This window comes from Talpa occidentalis, unplaced genomic scaffold (assembly GCF_014898055.3).
Source record: "Talpa occidentalis isolate TD23 unplaced genomic scaffold, MPIMG_talOcc4v2.1 talOcc4.5, whole genome shotgun sequence".
NCBI classification, from domain to species: domain Eukaryota; kingdom Metazoa; phylum Chordata; class Mammalia; order Eulipotyphla; family Talpidae; genus Talpa; species Talpa occidentalis.
The window spans coordinates 45,074,747-45,093,181 of NW_023604861.1; the positions used below are offsets into that span (position 1 = coordinate 45,074,747).

The following is an 18,435-nucleotide window of genomic DNA, read 5'->3' on the forward strand; positions in this document are numbered from 1 at the left end:
ATGAAAATGCATACATTGTGCAAAGATGAAAAATGATGTAAGAATTATTAAAAAAAAAGTTAAAGACCTGCAACATTTTGTAGAGATGCTACTAATGGCTAGGAGAACAAACACAACCATAATGAGTACTAAGAAAGTATTTCACCATCAGACTAGTGATTTTTATCTCAGTCCCACTGAAAAAAGCCCCATTTAACGCACTTCCTTTTTCATGAATAGTATCTGGCACCCAGAAGCACAGATAATCACAGTTGGATCAAAAATACAGTTTAAAAAATGATATATTTTAGCACTGGAGAATGGAAATCTGTATTCTACTAAGTTCAGTGTTAATATGTTTGCTCTATCTCCATTAATGTAGACTTTTTATTGACAGATGAAGCAGCTTTAGTGAAGGGAGCAAAGAAACTTGGCTTTGTTTTCACTACCAGAACACCATATTCTGTCAATATAAAAGCTGTGAGTAGCATCCTATGTCCTTCTAACAGTTTACATGCCCTAGTTCTTCCAGGGAGACACAAGTATAACAGCAGTTCACAGTAGGGCCCTCGGAGTACCTGGCCCCACATCTTCCCTGCCATTGTTTTTGGGTGTGATCTGTAACTTCTCTGTGTTTGCCCCACTTTCTCATCATGCATGTTATAGGGTCCTTGTGACGATTAAATGAATTAATACATGTAAAGTAATTAGAATTACTGCTTGGTACAGAGGAAGTGCTTACTAGCAAGCCAGAGATATCAAATGTTCAAGAAATACATATATTTCTCTTGTCAAGAATGAAATGCTTCAAACTATCCTTTAGTGAAGGATAGAGAGATTTTCTCTCTCTCTCTTTCTCTCTCTCTCTCTCTCTCTCTCTCTCTCCTTGGCATATCTTGATGACTACTTATGACAAGTCTTTGATATTATGGGGAGAAAAATGAAGCTATGCAATGCAAACATGCCAACACTGATTTTTTTTTATTTTCTATTGATAATACAATGGTTAGAGGTGTTTATTAGATGTGGAATCTTTGCTAGAATGGACTGATTAATTCCTCCCTACACCCATAGTACATGGATGACTCAAATTGAAATTCTGCAGTGCCATATTGGTGAAACTAGAAGCTTGTAGATTTAGAGATAAATTGATCATGGATAACTGATCTTGACTAACTGATTAGGAAGTTGAGATGCTATAATCGAAAGTTTTATAAAAGAATATATGTTTTTAATGGATGAGCATTGAAGATATCATAGTAAATGAAATAAGCCAGTTACAGAAAGACAAATACTGTATGATTTTTCTTTACATGAGATACCTAAATAGTCAAGCTCATAGAATCAGAAAATAGTGGTCGCCAAAGATTCAAGGTTAGAGAGATTGAGGATTTGTTATTCAAAGTGTATAATGTTTCAATTGAATTAACTGAGTAAATTCTAGAGATCTCCAGCACAGCACAGTTAACAACACAGTTAACAATACTATATTGCATGCTTCAAAATTTTCAAGAAGGTTGATCTCATGTTAAAATGCTTTTACCATCAAACAAAGGGACACAAGGAAATTCTGGGAGGTTTAGATGTGTCTATTACCTTGACTGTGGTGATGTTATTATGTTTGTGTCCAATCTTATGAAATTGTACACATTAAATTTGCTCTGTTTTTAGTATATCAATTTTCCCTCAATAAAGTTGTTAAAAAAAGAATATATGTTTCATTGATATAAACTTTGACAGTGTACTGCCTCTTTCCACATTTACCTCTTCAAGTTATCTAAGGACTAAGGACTTCATTTGATGAATTTATTGTTTTGTTCACTCCATATACCCCTTCAACCTATTTCAAACAGTGCTGATTTTAGACTAAAGAGATGTTTCAGCCTTCAATCTGTATTATCAGAAATATTTGTGATAATACTGCTCAGATTGCAAATTATGTTCTTACCAGAGGAGGGCACCATCATCTCATCAGACTTGTAATAAAATAAGTATTTTGAAAAAGATGTGTAGTTGGAGAATAAAACTTGTTTGTGACTGGGAGAGTGAGTTATTTGTGAGGAATCTTTTTTTCCTTCGGTAAGAGTATGTTGTCTTACATTCCTGCAGATGGGAAAAATTTTTACCTTTGAAATTCTTAATATCCTGGAATTTTCAAGGTAAGGTATCTTTTTTACTACATTTATGTACTGCCCAGGGTCATTTCTGTAACTAGTTAATCAATATTTGGCACTGTAAATTAAAACTTTTAATACAGGCTCATGAAATTCTAATTATCCTCTATCCATCCTTTAATCTTAGCTCAATTCTCATTTTGTAACACTCATTAGACTGAATTCCCTTTTGGAATGAAAATGGGTTCAAACACCTGTCCATTCCAGTATTCATTGCAGCCAGCACTGAAATTTAAAATCTGGTTTGCTACTTAATGACTGTCTCACCAACCAGATTGAAAGTTCCAGGAGGGCAGGAGTCCCCTTCCTCAAGATTCAAATCCAGGTCTGTCTGATTTCAAAGTCTCTAGTGTTATCAATGGTCTATGTTTCCAGAGGTGAAGGGAATGTTAGAGAATGTAAAAAGTACATTTTCATCTTCATGGGGTAGAATTCAGTCTACACGGCCACAAGTATTTTTGAGCATCTTTCAAATGCCAGTCACTTTTCTCTATTTCTAACTAGAAGGCTATGAGGCCAATCTTTTGTGGGCCTTACCCTCTAATGGAGAGAGGTACATAATAAACAAGATAACCAACAAGAGAATTTTAGGTCCTGATGAATTCTACAAAGGAAATTAAATAGTTTGATCTGGTGGAAATGGACTGTGATGCTGGTGGGGTGGAATTTACCTTTGAGTTGCCAAGTGAGCCTTCCTGAGAAGCAGGATTTGGAATGATATTAAAAGACGCAAGGAGGAAGCCTGTGAAGATGTGAAAGAACATTCCAGGCAGATGTAATAGTTGGAGCCAAGATCCTGAGAGAGATTGGTATCAGCATCAAGAAACAAAAATGAACAGCAACCTAGTGGTTCTGGAGTGAGAGGCAGAAGCAAAGTAGGAGGAGAGTCTGGTGAAGCTGGCCATAGCAGGATTTGCAGTCTATGGTGAGGAATTTAGACTGCCTGCATATATGTAATGCCAAGTCGTGAGAGGACTTTAAATAGGGCAGTGTTACTGGAGTTGTATGAAGGAGTGATACGGGTGAGGAGTAAGCGCCATTTGGGGCAATTTACTCTGACAATGTGTGGGACAAGCTGGGGAGGGGAGATCTTCAAGCCTGTTTGGACTGTCAGTCAGGAATAAAAGCAATGAGTTTAAGTTCTATCTACAATTGTAAAAAAATAATAATAAAGAATTCCAGAGAATTTTTGACAGGACTGCAGATAAAAAGCTGACATTTATTGAGCCAACAGTTTGACTTCTCTATGTAGCAATATGGGGAAAGAAGGTCTACTTGATAGAGATAATGAGGATTGCGCATGCACAGGCCCAGGGGTATATGTTTGTGTGGTGTACATATGTAATTCTTGTTATGTATATATTTTAGCCATGTAATATACACACATGTGACATGAGTTATGTATGTATATGCATAATGTACAATAAATATATTGCTGTATATGTGTATTATGTAATATATTACAAACAAGTAATATATGCAATGTAGCATGTATTATGTAACACTAATGTAGAATGCCATATATTGCACATGATATATATATAATTATATGCATTTGAATAAATTTTAATGAATGAAAAGGACAGAAAGTAAAAAATATCACTAGTTGAAAGTGAGATTTATACTAAGAATCTCATTTTAAGAAGTTGGGTAAAGAAATGAAAACTAATAAGTAATGTTTTTCCACTAATGATCAGCTGAGGACTCCATTATAATAATTTTAACTTTGATATTTGTGTGTGTTAGAGCAGTTTATTGATGAAAAGAGAAACTAATAATACTTTTAACAATGTTTTAGTAATAGGAAAAGGATGTCTGTAATTGTCCGAACTCCTACAGGAAAGCTCCGCCTGTACTGCAAAGGGGCTGTAAGTACTGGGATTCATTATTCAGAATAATTCTTTCCTTCTAAGCCTCAGTCACTTGTAGGAAGTCCTTTATAATATTTTGGCGTGTGGAGTGAAAAAGAAAATTCCCTAAGTATTCAAAAAGCAAACAGAACAACTCCTGACTGGTAGCCTTGTCTCAACCATAGTCCTCACACAGTCAGTGCTATATCTATGCTCCACTACAGCGTAGTGTGAGGCTGTTTCAAACTGTGAGACATTTTGGCTGAGGAGTTGGCATAGGGGAACTGCACCTTCATTGGGGCTGCTTGAACCTCTACCAGATATATTAAAAATATAAAGTAGTATTTAGATTTCTGATTAGCAGGTTTACATAGCATATTAATCACAGGATTTTTTTTTTTTTGCACAGGATACAGTTATTTATGAAAGACTTTCAAAAGATTCTGTCTTTGTACAGGAGACACTAGCACACCTGGAATATTTTGCCAGAGAAGGTAAGTGGAAATTGTTTAAAATCTAGTTCCTTTTGGCAATGTTCTTCTTAAGTATTAAAATAGTACCCACAATTCATGCCACTGATTCTTGTTGAATTCATAGGTTGGCAAAAGGGACCTCGTTTTTGTGCCTGACTTTTTTTTTTGTAAGAACAGGGATTTTTTTTTTTTTTAAAGATTTATTTATTTATTTATTTATACAAGTACTGGGTACAGTCAGAAGTGCGGGAGGGTAAGAGAATTCACCAGAGCCAGAGCGGAGAACAGAACAGGCAGATGGACCGAAATACACTGCTGAGGGGAACAGCAGGCGGCAGGAGAGGTCTGTGCGCCATGTGGGACCCTCACCCAGCGGCCGGGTATTGAATTGGCGCTGCAGAGGCTGCGGGCAGCTTCACATCCCAGCGCTCAACCATTGTGCCACCAGGGAGGCCCAGAACAGGGCTTTTTTTTTAATTAAAAAAAAAATTTGTGTAGAAGAACTGGGGTGTTGGCCAGAGGTGCGAGGGGAGGGGCTGGGTAAGAGGATTCACCAGAGACAGATGCCATATGTGGGTTAGCTAACTGGTGGGGGATCGAACTCAGTCCATAGTAGTGATAGCATTTAGTCTTAACCCCTTAGGCCACCAGGGAGGCCCAATGCTTGACTTTGTAATGCCTTCTGTTCGCTCAAAAGTAATGGTTCCCCAAAGAGACCCTGTCCATAAACTGTTTCTATTTTCTTCCTTTCTCTGTCATGTGCTTGTGAGCATATGGTAAAATGTATGTTTTACTGCATGGATCATCCTTTATTCAAGAAATAGAGTCTTCTTTCTATTAGCTATTTCTATTTGCTTAGTGCCACATTTTATCAAGTTGTTTTACAAACTGTACCCATAGTTGAAAATCCCTTTCAGATATATCCATGTGACCACAAATGGCATGAGTTTATCTTTTTGATTCTGAGTATATTTCATTATATATTTTTTTCAAAGATTTATTTATTTATGCATACAAGAGCTGGGGTACAGGCCAGATGTGTGGGGGGTGTACAAGCCAGAACAGGCAGAATGACCGAAGTACACTGCTAAGGGGAGCAGTGGGCAAGTCAGGAGAGGTCTGCTGCGCCATGTGGGTTGCTCCCTGGCCGGCTGGGGAATCAAACTTGTGCTACAGAGGCTGCCGATTGCTTCATAGGTTGTGTCTTAACCCCTTGCACCACCAGGGAGGCCCTCTACTGTATATATTTATACATATCACCTCTTCTTAATTCACTCACCTGAGGCAGGTAGGTTGTTTCTATTTTAAATAGTGCTCCTATAAACATAGGAGTGCAGGTTTCCTTTTGAATTAGTGTTTTCTGTTCTTTGGATAGATACCTAGGTGTAGAATTGCTGAGTCATATGGTAGATCCACTTCTAGTCTTCTGAGGAGTCTCCACACTTTCCATGGGTGCTAGTCCAGTCTACATTTCTACCAACAGTGTACGAGGGATCCTTTTTCACACATCTGTGATAGTACTTGTTGTTTCTGTTTTCTTTTTTTTAATTGGCCATTCTCACAGGTGTGAGGTGCTGTATCATGTGGTCTTGGTTGGCATTTCTCTGATAAGTGATAATGAACATTTCTTTTTCATATATGCCTGTTGGCCATCTACAAGTGTTCTTTGAAGGAGTGCTCTTTTAGCTTGTCTGCCCAGTTTTTGATTGGGTTGTTTGTTTTTGTAGAGTTGTATGAGCTCTTTGTAGATCTTTGATTATCAGTCCCTTGTCAGATGTATGAGGTGCAAATATTTTCCTCCCATTTAGCAGGCTGTTTCTTTGTTTTTGGTCACTGTCTCTTTTGCTATACAGCTTTTTGTTTTGATGTAGTCCCAGTGATTTATTTTTCCCTTTGTTTTCCCTGCTGTTGGAGATGATTCACAAAGATGTGTCTGAAGTTTATGTCTTAGAGTGTTTTGTCTATGTTTTCTTCTATGTATTTATGGTTTCAGGTCTCACATCCAAGTCTTATCCATTATGAGTTAATTTTCATGTGTGGCATGAGATAGTGTGTGGCAAAAGAATGATGCTAGAACATTCTTTTGCATGTGGCAGTCCAGTTTTCCCAGTACCATTTATTGAAGAGACTTTCCTTGTTCCAGTGAATATATTTGCTCTTTTGTCATAGTTGTCTACATATGTGTGGTTTTCTATCTGGGCTCACAATTCTATTCCATTGGTCTGGGTGTTTGTTTTTGTTCTGGTACCATTCTGTTTTAATTATTATGGCTCTACATTATAGTTGGAAGTACAAATGTTGAGGGTTTTTTGTGGTTCCTTATGAATTTCAGAAATCATTGTTCTATTTCTTTGAATAATGTTCTTGGAATCTTTATTGGGATTGCATTGATTCTGAAAATTGCTTTGGATAGGATGGCCATCTTGATAATGTTCATTATTCCCAGCCATGAGCAGGGAATCTCTTTCCATTTCTTTGTGTTTTCTTGTATTTCTCTTAACAATGTTTTATAGTTTTTGTTGTATAAATCCTTCACCTGCTTTGTTAGACTGATTCCCAGGTACTTCATTTTTTTGGTGACATTGTAAATGGTATATCTTTGTTGATTTCTTCTTCTAATTGTTTTCTATATAAGAAGGCAACTGATTTTTGTGTGTTGATTTTGTGTCTTGCTATTTTGTTGAAGTAGTTATTTTTAATTACTTTCCCCATGGAATCAATATATATATATTATCAATTCATTGCATATCCTCTATTGCTTTTTTAATGTTTCGAATCACCATATTTTTCTTATATAGACCTTCAATTTCATCTTCTGTTTGTTGATTTTATTTCTCATTATAGTCATTTTCCCCACGAATTTCTTTCCATTTCTCTTTCTTTATCACAACTACTTTGAATTTTGTTTCTGATAGGAAGAACAGATCTTCCATGTTCTTGTGGTTGGGTTCTGGAGATTTGTTCTCTTTCTGTTGCCATTTGTTGCTGTATTTTCACACCTCCCCCCCTTTTTTTTTTGTTTTGGGACCCCTCTGCTTTGAGGGGGCAGGTTCTGAGCTGGGTGAGTTTCCACCCATTCAGGTCTGGGGGTGGTCTGATTGGGGCCCCAAGGCACCTTTGCTCCTAAAATACTTTTGGATTTTCAAGTTCTCTACTTCTGGATCACTGGTAGCTTACCCAGGTTATATCATATTCTGTTTTTTTTCAGGTCTAAGAACTCTCTGTATTGCCTATACAGATTTAACTGTGATAGAATATCAGCAGTGGTTGGTGGAGTATAAAAAGGCTAGTACAGTTGTAGAAGGCAGAATTCAAAGGTTGGAAAAATGTTATGATATTATTGAAAAGGTAAAGTAACCCATATGTACTCTATGTGTCAGTATAAATATGTGAGTAAAATGTGCTTATCAATGTTTCATATCTTGATATAATTCCTAAATCTCAATTAAATTTTGTTTCTTTTCTTCAGAAGTATAAATCTGTTATAGTGAAAAATCATAAAATAGTTCTAGAAATATTTCAAAATATTTCTTCACCTTCTGAATCATATCCTAGTTACTTCAATTTTGCTACCTTTTATTTATTTATTTTTTTTTTTTAAATATTAAATTTTATTTTTATATTCCCCCATTCAATTGCAAACGCCCCATTCTGACCCCAATCCTTCCCCTCCCGCCCCCCACCCCCAAAAAGTGTCTCTGGTTCATAGTTTTTTGTTGATTTTGATTTTCACTTTCTTATATTCATTTTCCTGGTCCCTTATTTAAGTTTTCTAGATTCCTGCTATGAGTGAGACCATCCGGTATTTTTCTTTTTCTTTTTGGCTTATTTCGCTGAGCATGATCCCTTCCAGTGCCATCCATGTTGCTGCAAATTGCATGTGTTTATCTTTTTTGAATGCTGAGTAATATTCCATGGTATATATGTACCACATCTTCTTGATCCAGTCATCTATTTTTGGGCATTTGGGTTGTTTCCAAAGCTTAGCTATTGTAAACAGTGCTGCTATAAACATAGGAGTGCAGGTGCTCTTTGGAATTGATGTTTCTGTGTCCTTTGGGTAAATACCTAGGAGTGGAATTGCTGGACCATATGGAAGCCCTATGTTTAGTAGGTCCAGAAATCTCCACACAGCTCTCCATAGTGGTTGGACCAGTTTGCACTCCCACCAACAGTGCACAAGAGTTCCTTTTTCTCCACATCCTCGCCAACATTTGTTGTTGCTAGTTTTTTTAATATGTGCCATTCTCACTGGTGTGAGATGGTATCTCATGGTAGTTTTGATTTGCATTTCCCTGATTACAAGTGATGTTGAACATTTTTTCATATGTCTGTTGGCCATTTGCATTTCCTCTTCAGAGAAGTTTCTTTTTAGCTCTTCTGCCCATTTTTTGACTGGATTATTTTCTTTGTTGTTGCTGAGTCTCATCAGCTCTTTGCAGATTTTTGTGATCAGTCCTTTATCATTAGTGTTGGGTGCAAAAATGTTCTCCCAGTTGGTGGGGTTTCTCTTTGTTTTTGTTATTGTCTCTTTTGCTGTGCAGAAGCTCTTTAATTTGATGTCATCCCAGCTGTTTATCTTTCTCTTCACTATCACTGCTTTGGGTGATGTGTCTTTAAAGATGTCTTTGATGTGCAAATCCCGTAGTGTTTCGCCTATATTTCCTTCTATGTATTTTATGGTTTCAGGTCTTATGTCTAGTTCTTTAATCCATTTTGAGTTGATTTTTGTGTATGGTGTGAGGTAGTGCTCAAGCTTCATTCTTTTGCATGTAGCGACCCAGTTTTCCCAGCACCATTTATTGAACAAACTTTCTTTGCTCCAATGCATAGTCTTTGCTCCTTTGTCAAAGATTAGTTGACCATAAATCTGTGGGTTTATTTCTGGATTTTCTATTCGATTCCATTGGTCTGTATGTCTGTTCTTGTTCCAATACCATGCAGTTTTGATGATTATGGCTTTGTAGTATAGTTTGAAGTCTGGGAGTGTGATGCCTCCATTTCCTTCTTTTTTTTTCAGTAGAGCTTTGGCTATTCGGGGTTTTTGGTGATTCCATATGAATTTCATCAATAATTGTTCTATTTCTTTGAAGAATGCCATTGAGATTTTGATTGGAATAGCATTGAATCTGTATATTGCTTTTGGTAGGATGGCCATTTTAATAATGTTTATTCTTCCAATCCATGAGCAGGGGATGTCTTTCCATTTCTTTGTGTCTTCTTCTACTTCTTTTAACAGTGTTTTATAGTTTTCTTTGTATAGGTCCTTTACCTCTTTTGTTAGATTTATTCCCAAATATTTGATTTTTTTGTTTCGATAATAAAAGGGTGGTTTTTTTGATTTCTTCTTCTTCAGATTTATTGTTTGTGTATAGGAAGGCTACTGACTTTTGCGTGTTGATTTTGTATCCTGCCACTTTACTGAATTGATTGATGAGTTGAATTAGTTTTTCTGTGGAGATTTTGGGTTCTCTATGTATATTATCATATCGTCTGCAAATAGTGATAGTTTGACTTCTTCTTTTCCTATTTGGATTCCTTGGATGTCTTTCTCTTGTCTTATTGCTCTGGCTAGGACTTCCAGTATTATATTGAAAAGCAGTGGTGAGAGTGGACATCCTTGTCTTGTTCCAGATCTTAATGGAATTGCTTTCAGCTTTTCACCATTGAGAATGATACTGGCTGTTGGCTTCTCATAGATGGCCTTTATGATGTTGAGGTATGTTCCTTGTATCCCAAGAATTTCAAGGGCTTTTATCATGAATGGGTGTTGCACTTTGTCGAAAGCTTTCTCAGCATCTATTGATATTATCATATGGTTTTTATATTTCTTTTTGTTGATGTGTTGGATAACGTTGATTGATTTTCGGATGTTAAACCATCCTTGTGCCCCTGGAATGAATCCAACTTGGTCGTGGTGAATTATCTTATGGATACATTGTTGGATTCTGATAGCTAAAATTTTATTGAGGATTTTTGCATCAGTGTTCATTAGGGAGATTGGCCTATAGTTTTCCTTTTTTGTGTTGTCCTTATTCGGTTTTGGTATTAGTATAATATTGGCTTCATAGAACGTGTTTGGTATTGTCCCTTCCTTCTCAATTTTTTGGAAGAGTTTGTGAAGGATAGGCACTAATTCGTCTCTGAATGTTTGGTAGAATTCATTTGTAAATCCATCAGGTCCTGGGCTTTTGTTTTTGGGGAGGTTTTAATTACCATTTCAATTTCGCTGCTTGTAATTGGTCTGTTTAGGTGTTCTATTTCTTCTTTATCTAGCTTTGGGTGATTGTAGAGTTGTAGGAATTTGTCCATCTCCTCTAGATTGTTGAACTTGTTTCCATATAACTGTTCATAGTAGTTGCTGATTATTCTTTTGATTTCTGCTGTGTCCGTTGTGATTTCTCCTCTTTCATTTATGATTCTGTGTATTTGTGCTTTCTCCCTTTTTTCCTTTGTGAGCCTGGCTAGGGGTTTGTCTATTTTATTTATTTTTTCAAAGAACCAGCTCTTGGTTTCATTGATCTTTTGGATTGTTTTTTTAGTTTCAATTTCATTTATTTCTGCTTTGGTTTTTATTATTTCTTTTCTTCTACTGGTTCTGGGGTTTTTTTGTTGTTCTTTTTCTAGATCTTTGAGCTTCGAGATTAGGTTGTTTCTTTGAGTTCTTTCTTGTTTTTTGATGTGAGCTTCTATTGCTATATATTTTCCTCTTATTACTGCTTTTGCTGCATCCCATACATTTAGGATATTGGTGTCCTCCTTGTCATTCAATTCAAAGAATTTTTTAATTTCTTCTTTGATCTCCTCGTTAGTCCAGTGGTCTTCCAGTAGTGTGGCTTTTAATCTCCATGAGGTAGGATAGTTCCTTGCCTTCTTTTTATGATTTATTTCTAGTTTGATGCCTTCGTGGTCAGAAAAGATGGTTGGTATGATTTCAATCTTGGTGTATCTGTTGATGTTTGTCTTGTGCCCCAGTATGTGATCGATCCTGGAGAATGATCCGTGTGCGCTTGAGAAAAATGTGTACTCCGTTTTTTTTGGGTTTAGTGTTCTATAGATGTCTGTTAAGCCCAAATGCTCTAGGTCCTTATTTAGAGCTTTAGTTTCTTTACTTATTTTTTGTCTTGTTGATCTATCCATTGTTGATAGTGGTGTGTTGAAGTCTCCCACTACATATGTGTTTTCTCTGATGTCTGTTTTCAGAGAGGACAACAGTTGTCTGATATATTTTGGTGCTCTTTCGTTTGGTGAGTATATGTTAATGAGTGTTATTTCTTCTTGAAGTATTGTCCCCTTAATCATAATGTAGTGACCATTGGGGTCTCTTTTTATTTTTTGAGTTTGAAGTCTGTTTTATCTGATATAAGTATAGCTGTTCCTGCTTTCTTTTTTGGCCCATTTGCTTGTAGGATTGTTTTCCATCCTTTGACTTTGAGCCTATTTTTATCTTTTGTAGCTAAATGTGTTTCCTGGAGACAGCAAAAGGTTGGGTTTTGTTTCTTAATCCAGGCTGCAACTCTGTGTCTTTTTATTGAAGAGTTTAGTCCATTTACATTTAGAGTTAATATTGATATGTTAGCATCTGTATTTGCCATTATGTTTGTCTTTCCTTTGATTTTATTTATTTATTCTTTTAATAACTTTTTTTTTTTTTTTGGTCTTCTTTCGTTGTTATTCGTCCCTCTGAGGTTCTGGCTTTAGGATTCCTTGTAGTATTTTTTGGAGTGGGGGTTTAGTCGCAATGAAATTCCGGAGTTTCTCTTTGTCTGGGAAGGTCCATATTCTTTCTTCATGGAGGAAAGAGAGCTTTGCGGGATAGAGTATTCTTGGTTGGCATCTGTTTTCTTGGAGTCTGTTGACTATGTCCCTCCACTCTCTCCTTGCCCGTAGTGTTTCTTCAGAGAAGTCTGATGTCAGCCTGATTGGTTTTCCTTTGAATGTTATCTGTTTCTTCCCTCTTGTCAGCTTCATTATTTTTTCCTTGTCCTGGATTCTTGGGAGCTTTACTATTATGTGTCTTGCTGTGTTTTTCCTTTCGTCGTGGAAGTTTGGTGTTCTTCTTGCTTCTTGTATATCAATTTTCAGCTCCTTCTTCTCATTTGGGAAGTTCTCTTCAATTATATCCATGAATATTTTCTCTGTTCCTACATCTCTCTCCTCTCCTTCTGGAATTCCTATAACTCTTATATTTCCTTTCCTCATGGAGTCAGATAGTTCCCGAAGTCTTTCTTCATTCTTTTTCCTTCGTACTTCTCTTTCCTTTTCTGTTTTGGTTCTTTTTATTTCTGTGTCTTCAAGATTACTTATTCGTTCTTCCATTTCATCTATTCTGCTTTCATTGCTTTTCCCAGAGTTCTTTAGTTCCTCCATTAATTCTTTGATCTCCTGCATTTCTCTTACTTCCCTCTTTAGGGACTCAATTTCCTTCTTCTGATCTATCACTTTTTTAATCATGGCAATTTTAAATTCTCTTTCTGGAAGGCTCAGAAGTTCTTCCAAGTTGCTGTCGTTGCAATCTGGGGAGTGGTTTTCTTTTTGTGGTGTGCTTCTTTCCTGAGGAGTTTTTAGGTTGCGTGTGGTTCTTCTACTCCCTACTGTCTGTTTTCTAATTTGTCGTATGCGTTGGGACACTGTGTTGCTCGGACTGACTGACATCTTGGGTGAACTTCTCCGCTCCCCTCTGGCTCTTCCAGGAGCCATCTCTGTCTTCTGGGGGAGCTTTCTGCTGGTTTTAGGCAGTTTTTACTGAAGAAATGTCCCTGTTCTCCAATGGCGAAGCGGGATGCAGTCCCTGCGCCTCCGGTTTCAGGCACACTCTTCTGCGCACCCGGTCTGCCCCGGACGTGGGTGCCTGCTCCCTCTGTGGGCTCAGACTGCTGGTCGGAAGGGGCCTGGCGTGGAATAACTTCCCGGCTGGCCACTGGGTCCTCCAGAAACCTTCTGCCCTTTTCAAGCAGTCTTAAGAAATGTCCTGTTTTATAGGGTGTTAGTGACTTTTTTTTTTCCTGGTCGCTAGGTGGCGCCAGAGATCTCTCCTATTGTCCTTGGGGGGCTGTTTTTCGCCTCCCCCCACCCCGTGGGACAGAGAACAGAGCGGGAATGGTAGGGTACACCTCAACAGCTTTGGGGTGCTGTGTCTGCCTTGTGCCCCACCGTCGTGTAGAACCCACGCCCCGAATTTTCGTGCCCCGGGTCTCAGTTCAAAGCCCTCAGTTCCAGGACGCGGGCTGTAGCCCAGTTCAGTGGCGAGGGAATGGCGCCTTTTGTGCAGCTCCCGTGCCTGGGCGCCTGGTTCCTGCTCACTCAGGGAGGGACCTTCACCTCAGTGAGGACCTCCGCGCGTCTCCCCGCAAGCCTAGGTCGCAGGCGCGGGGACCTGGGCAGCCGCGATCCAGGTCTGCACTTGCTTTTCAAGCGCGCCAAGCGCGCCGCGTTTCTGCGCCAGCTTACCGGCAGCCCGGGCTGTGTGTGCGACTCCCGGGGTCTTTGTTCTTCTCTAATGGCGCCCGGAGCCGTTCGCTCACCTCCGCGGTGGATCCTGCAGGGTTCACCTCAGCTCCCGTTCACGGGGTGTGGTGGCTGCAATAGTTCCTTTCCACTCACAGTCCCGCTTGCTGAGTCGTTTGTTCTTGTGGGTCGTTTTGGTTTGTTGTTTCCCTCCTCTCTGCCGGGTCGGAGAGTGCTGCCTCTGTGGGCGGGGGAGGGGAGCAGGGTTCTGCGCTTCCCTCCCTTCTAGTCCTCTTTTATGGCCAGTTTCTTCTTCGGGCAGTTCGCTGGCGTCACCCATTTATCTTCCGTGTCCCAGTTCTCACTGGGACCTGCCGCTTTTCCTCCCTATTCACTTTTTTTAATGGGAGATCTTACTCGCAGCGTCTCCTCGCCGCCATGTTGCTCCGCCCCCCCAATTTTGCTACCTTTTAATAACTTTTCCAACTTTAAAAAATACATATTTACAATAGAAAAATAAACAAGGACAAAAAATAATAATCACCTGTAAAATTGGGCTAAAGACTAAGTTCTGGTGTACAAGCTCTCGGTCTCTTTTGTCATATTTCCTTTTCTTAACTTATTGGATTAGCTTGAACTTCCAGTTGATTTTGAATAGAATATACTGTCTTCTATCTTAGGGAAAAAGCATCCATTTCTTGCCTTTAATATGATTTTAGTTATAGTTTTTTTTTTTAAATAGATGTTCTTTATGGACTTGAAGAGGTCTCCCTCTGTTCCTTGTGTGCAGAAAGTTTCAATCATTTATTAGTTTTAGAGTTTCACAAATTTTGATAAGTTTCATTTTTACTTTGTTTTAGTTCATATTTCACAAAAACTCTCTTGATCCTCTTTGACTCGTTTTTGCTTACTTACTCTCCAAAGATTGCTTGCTTACTCTCCAAATATTTTTTAATTTTCCATCTATCTTTCTATTATTGATTTCTAGTTTAATTCCATGTGGCTTGAGAGCATGCTTTGTATAATTTCCTTTTTTAAAAAATTTGTTAAAGGGTGCTTTCCCAGAATGTGTTCTATCTTAGTGAGTGTTCCATGTGATCTTGAGAAGAATGTGTATTCTGCTGTTGTTGAATTAGTATTCTTTTCTTAATGCTATTAAATTACATACTTTGAGTTTCATAACGTTGCTATCACATTGCAATTATATAAAATTATAAGACCTAATATACTATTGTACTATTTTATACTAATAACTAACATACTAATATCTAATATACTGTTATACTATTTTGAAGAAACTGTAATTTGTTGAGACAATAAAATAAAATATTTTCTTTAATATTCATTTATTCATTCTCTAATGTGACACTTTTCTTTATGTAGGTCTGAATTCTGACTCACATCATTCACTCTCTGCTTGAAGGGCTTCCTTTAATATTTCTTGCAATGCAGATGTACTGGTAACAAATTTCCTCATTTTTTTTGCTTAAAAAACCATTTCTTCCTCATTCACATTTAAATTATCTGGATAATTCCAGGCTGGTGGTTCTTTTAACACTTCAAATAATTTACTTCACTGTCTTCTTGATTTTATGGTTTTAGAAGAGAAGTTCAGCATAACTGGAATCCTTGTTCCTCTATAGTGAATTTTTTTTTTTCTTGGTGGCTTCTTTCAAGATTTTTCTCTTTGAAAGCAGTTTTAATATGATATACCCTGGTGTAGATTTTTTGTATTTATTATTAATGGTGTGTAGATTTTTTTTGTAATTATTATTGTTGGTGTTCCTGAATTTATGGGTCTGTGGTTTGTTGTCATTAATTTTGGAAATTTCCAGCAATAATTATTTCAACTTTTTTCTTTCTCTTTTTATTCTCCTCTGTATTCCCATTACATGTATTACCTTTTGTAATTGCCCCAAGGTTCTTGGATTTTGTTTCAATCTTCCAAATGAAATTCTATTTTTTAAATTCTTTTTTTCTTTGTATATTTCAATTCAGGATTTTTTTTTTTTACTGAGATATCATCAGGCTCATTAATTCTTTCAGTGGTGGTGTCCAAACAAGGATGAGTACATCAAGGGCCTTCTTCATTTTCATTACAATGTTGTTTTAAAAATAGTTTTAATATTCTGTTTTGATTCAGAGTTTCTATCTCTCTGCTTACATTATCCATCCTTTTTTGTTCTAGTTCACGTTTACAATTAGAGTCCTAAACATATTAATCATACCTATTTAAACTTTTGGCCTACTTATTCCAAAATCTGTCATATCTGAATCTGGTTCTGATGCTTACTCTGTGCAGACTGATTTTTGCCTTTCGTTGCTGTTATGTATTTTTGGTTGTTGTTGAAAGTCATACTTGATGTACAATGGAAAAAAGAAATGAAGTAGACTGGACTTTATTGTGAAATTTTGTATTTATCTTGTTAGAAATTAGGCTGTGGTTACTATTTGCAGTAGCTGTGGTGTCAGACACTAAAATTTCATCTAGTGTCCTTGTTTTTGTGTTCTCTGCTGTCTATGGTTTTCCCTTAAATCGAGTCTGAATTTTGCAGTTCTTTCATCTGCAATCCCTGTTTTCATGCAGAAGAGTGACTGATGTGGTAAGGTGTGAGACAGAGTGTTCTATATTCCTATGATTAGATCTGTCATTTGATGAGCCTGAGTTGTGTATTTCCTTTTGCCTATGTCAAAGGCTAAAAGGGGCAGGAGATGTATATTTTTATTTCCAAGTTGTTAAGGTTCTGACAAAATAGTTTCTCTTGAGAATAACAGAAAATACTGATAGTATTTCAAAATGGTTACTTTTATTCTCCTCCTGCCATAATTAAGGAGGGGAGGGTTGTTGAATTTTTCTCTGGTCTTCAGAGTGAGAACTTGTTAGGACTTGTAGAAGTAATTTACTAAAGTGTGGGGGCTCCTCAAAAACTGAGCATCTCTCAGAATTTTTAAGTTTAAAACTAGTTCACACCAAGCCTCCAGGATTTCCTCAATAATAGTTATGTGTTCCCACTAGTCACTGTTCTAGCAAAAAGCCTCTACTCTTGGACTGCTGTTTCAGTGAGTTACAACTCTTGGCATCTACCTCTCTTTCCAGTTTCAAAGCAGTAGTTATCTCTGTTAACCTGAATTCTCTAGTGACTCTAAGAGCTGTTCATTTCAGTGTGTTCATTTTATTTCTTCTTGTGAGCACAAGAGTGACAAATCCCAAGCCTTTTGCTAAACTGGAAACCACAAGGGCATCTTTCATTTTTTTTTTTTTTTTAAATTCTAATTTTGGAAGCTGCTATCTTTTTTTTTTTTTTTTTAAGATTTATTTTTATTTATTTGTACAAGCACTGGGTACAGTCAGAAGCGCGGGAGGGTGAGAGAATTCACCAGAGCCAGAGCGGGGAGCAGAGCAGGCAGAAGGACCGAAGTACACTGCTGAGGGGAGCAGCGGGCGGCAGGAGAGGTCTGCGCGCCATGCGGGACCCTCCTCCGGTGGCCGGGGAGCAGCCGGGGATTGAACCGGCGCTGCAGAGGCTGCGGGCAGCTTCGCAACCCAGCGCTCAACCGCTGCGCCACGGGGGAGGCCTGCATCTTTCATTTTTTAAAATGGGTTGTTTTTATTGAGTTGGGAGTTCTTTATATTATCTGGATACAAGTCCCTTGCCAGATATATAATTTACCATTCTGTAAGTACTCATTTTATTTTCTTGATGATGGCCCTTGGTGTATAAAAGTTTTAAATTTTGGTGAAGTGTGACATTTTTCTTGTCTTGGTCATGTTTTTGTGTCATATCTAACAAGTTCTCTTTTTCTATGCCAATGTCTTAAAATTTCTGTATTCTAAGAGTATTAGACTTTCAGCTCTTACATTTAGGTGCTTTATACATTTTTAGTTAATTTTTGTTTATGGTGTGAGGTAAGCATCTAACTTAATTCTTTATTAAGTGGCCAGTCATTTGTTCCAGCACTATTTGTTGAAAAGACCATGCTTTCCATATTGAATTGTACTGGCACCTTTGCTGAAAATCATTTGATCATTTACACAGGGTATGTTTTTGGACTCTCACTTTCATTACACTGATCTATATGTCATCTTTATGTCAGTATCAAACTGTCTTGATTACTATTGCTTTGTAGTAATTTTTGAAATTAGAAAATGTGAGATTCTGTGGTCTCTCTGATGGCCTAGGGATTAAGTGTCAGCACTATCACCACTACAACCTGAATTAGATCTCCAGCCAGGGAGGTGACCCACATATTGCGCAGCAGACCTCTCCTGTCTCACCCACTGCTCCCCTTAGCAGTGTATTTCAGTAAATCTGCCTTTCTGCTCCCCACTCTGTCTCTGGTGAATCCTCTTACCCCACATATCTCTAGCTACAACCCAGTTCTACATAAAATAAATATCAAAAAAAGAAAAAGAAAAAGTGAGATTCCACTTTGTTATTCTATGTCAAGATTGTTTGGATGGTTTTTGCCCTTGAAATTACCTATAAACTTTAGAGCCAGTTTGTCAATTTC

General features: G+C 37.6%; 1 protein-coding gene across 1 annotated transcript in view; it reads left to right on the forward strand.

The window, feature by feature from the left end:
• The window catches only part of LOC119258514 (phospholipid-transporting ATPase IB-like), a 136,753-nt gene that overhangs the window by 41,505 nt on the left and 76,813 nt on the right, over positions 1-18,435 (forward strand). Inside the window, exons 17-21 of the mRNA XM_037526806.1 lie at positions 377-459; positions 2,089-2,138; positions 3,952-4,021; positions 4,413-4,497; positions 7,685-7,824. Coding sequence (XP_037382703.1) covers positions 377-459; positions 2,089-2,138; positions 3,952-4,021; positions 4,413-4,497; positions 7,685-7,824 — 428 coding nt within the window. The remainder of the gene's footprint in view (positions 1-376; positions 460-2,088; positions 2,139-3,951; positions 4,022-4,412; positions 4,498-7,684; positions 7,825-18,435) is intronic.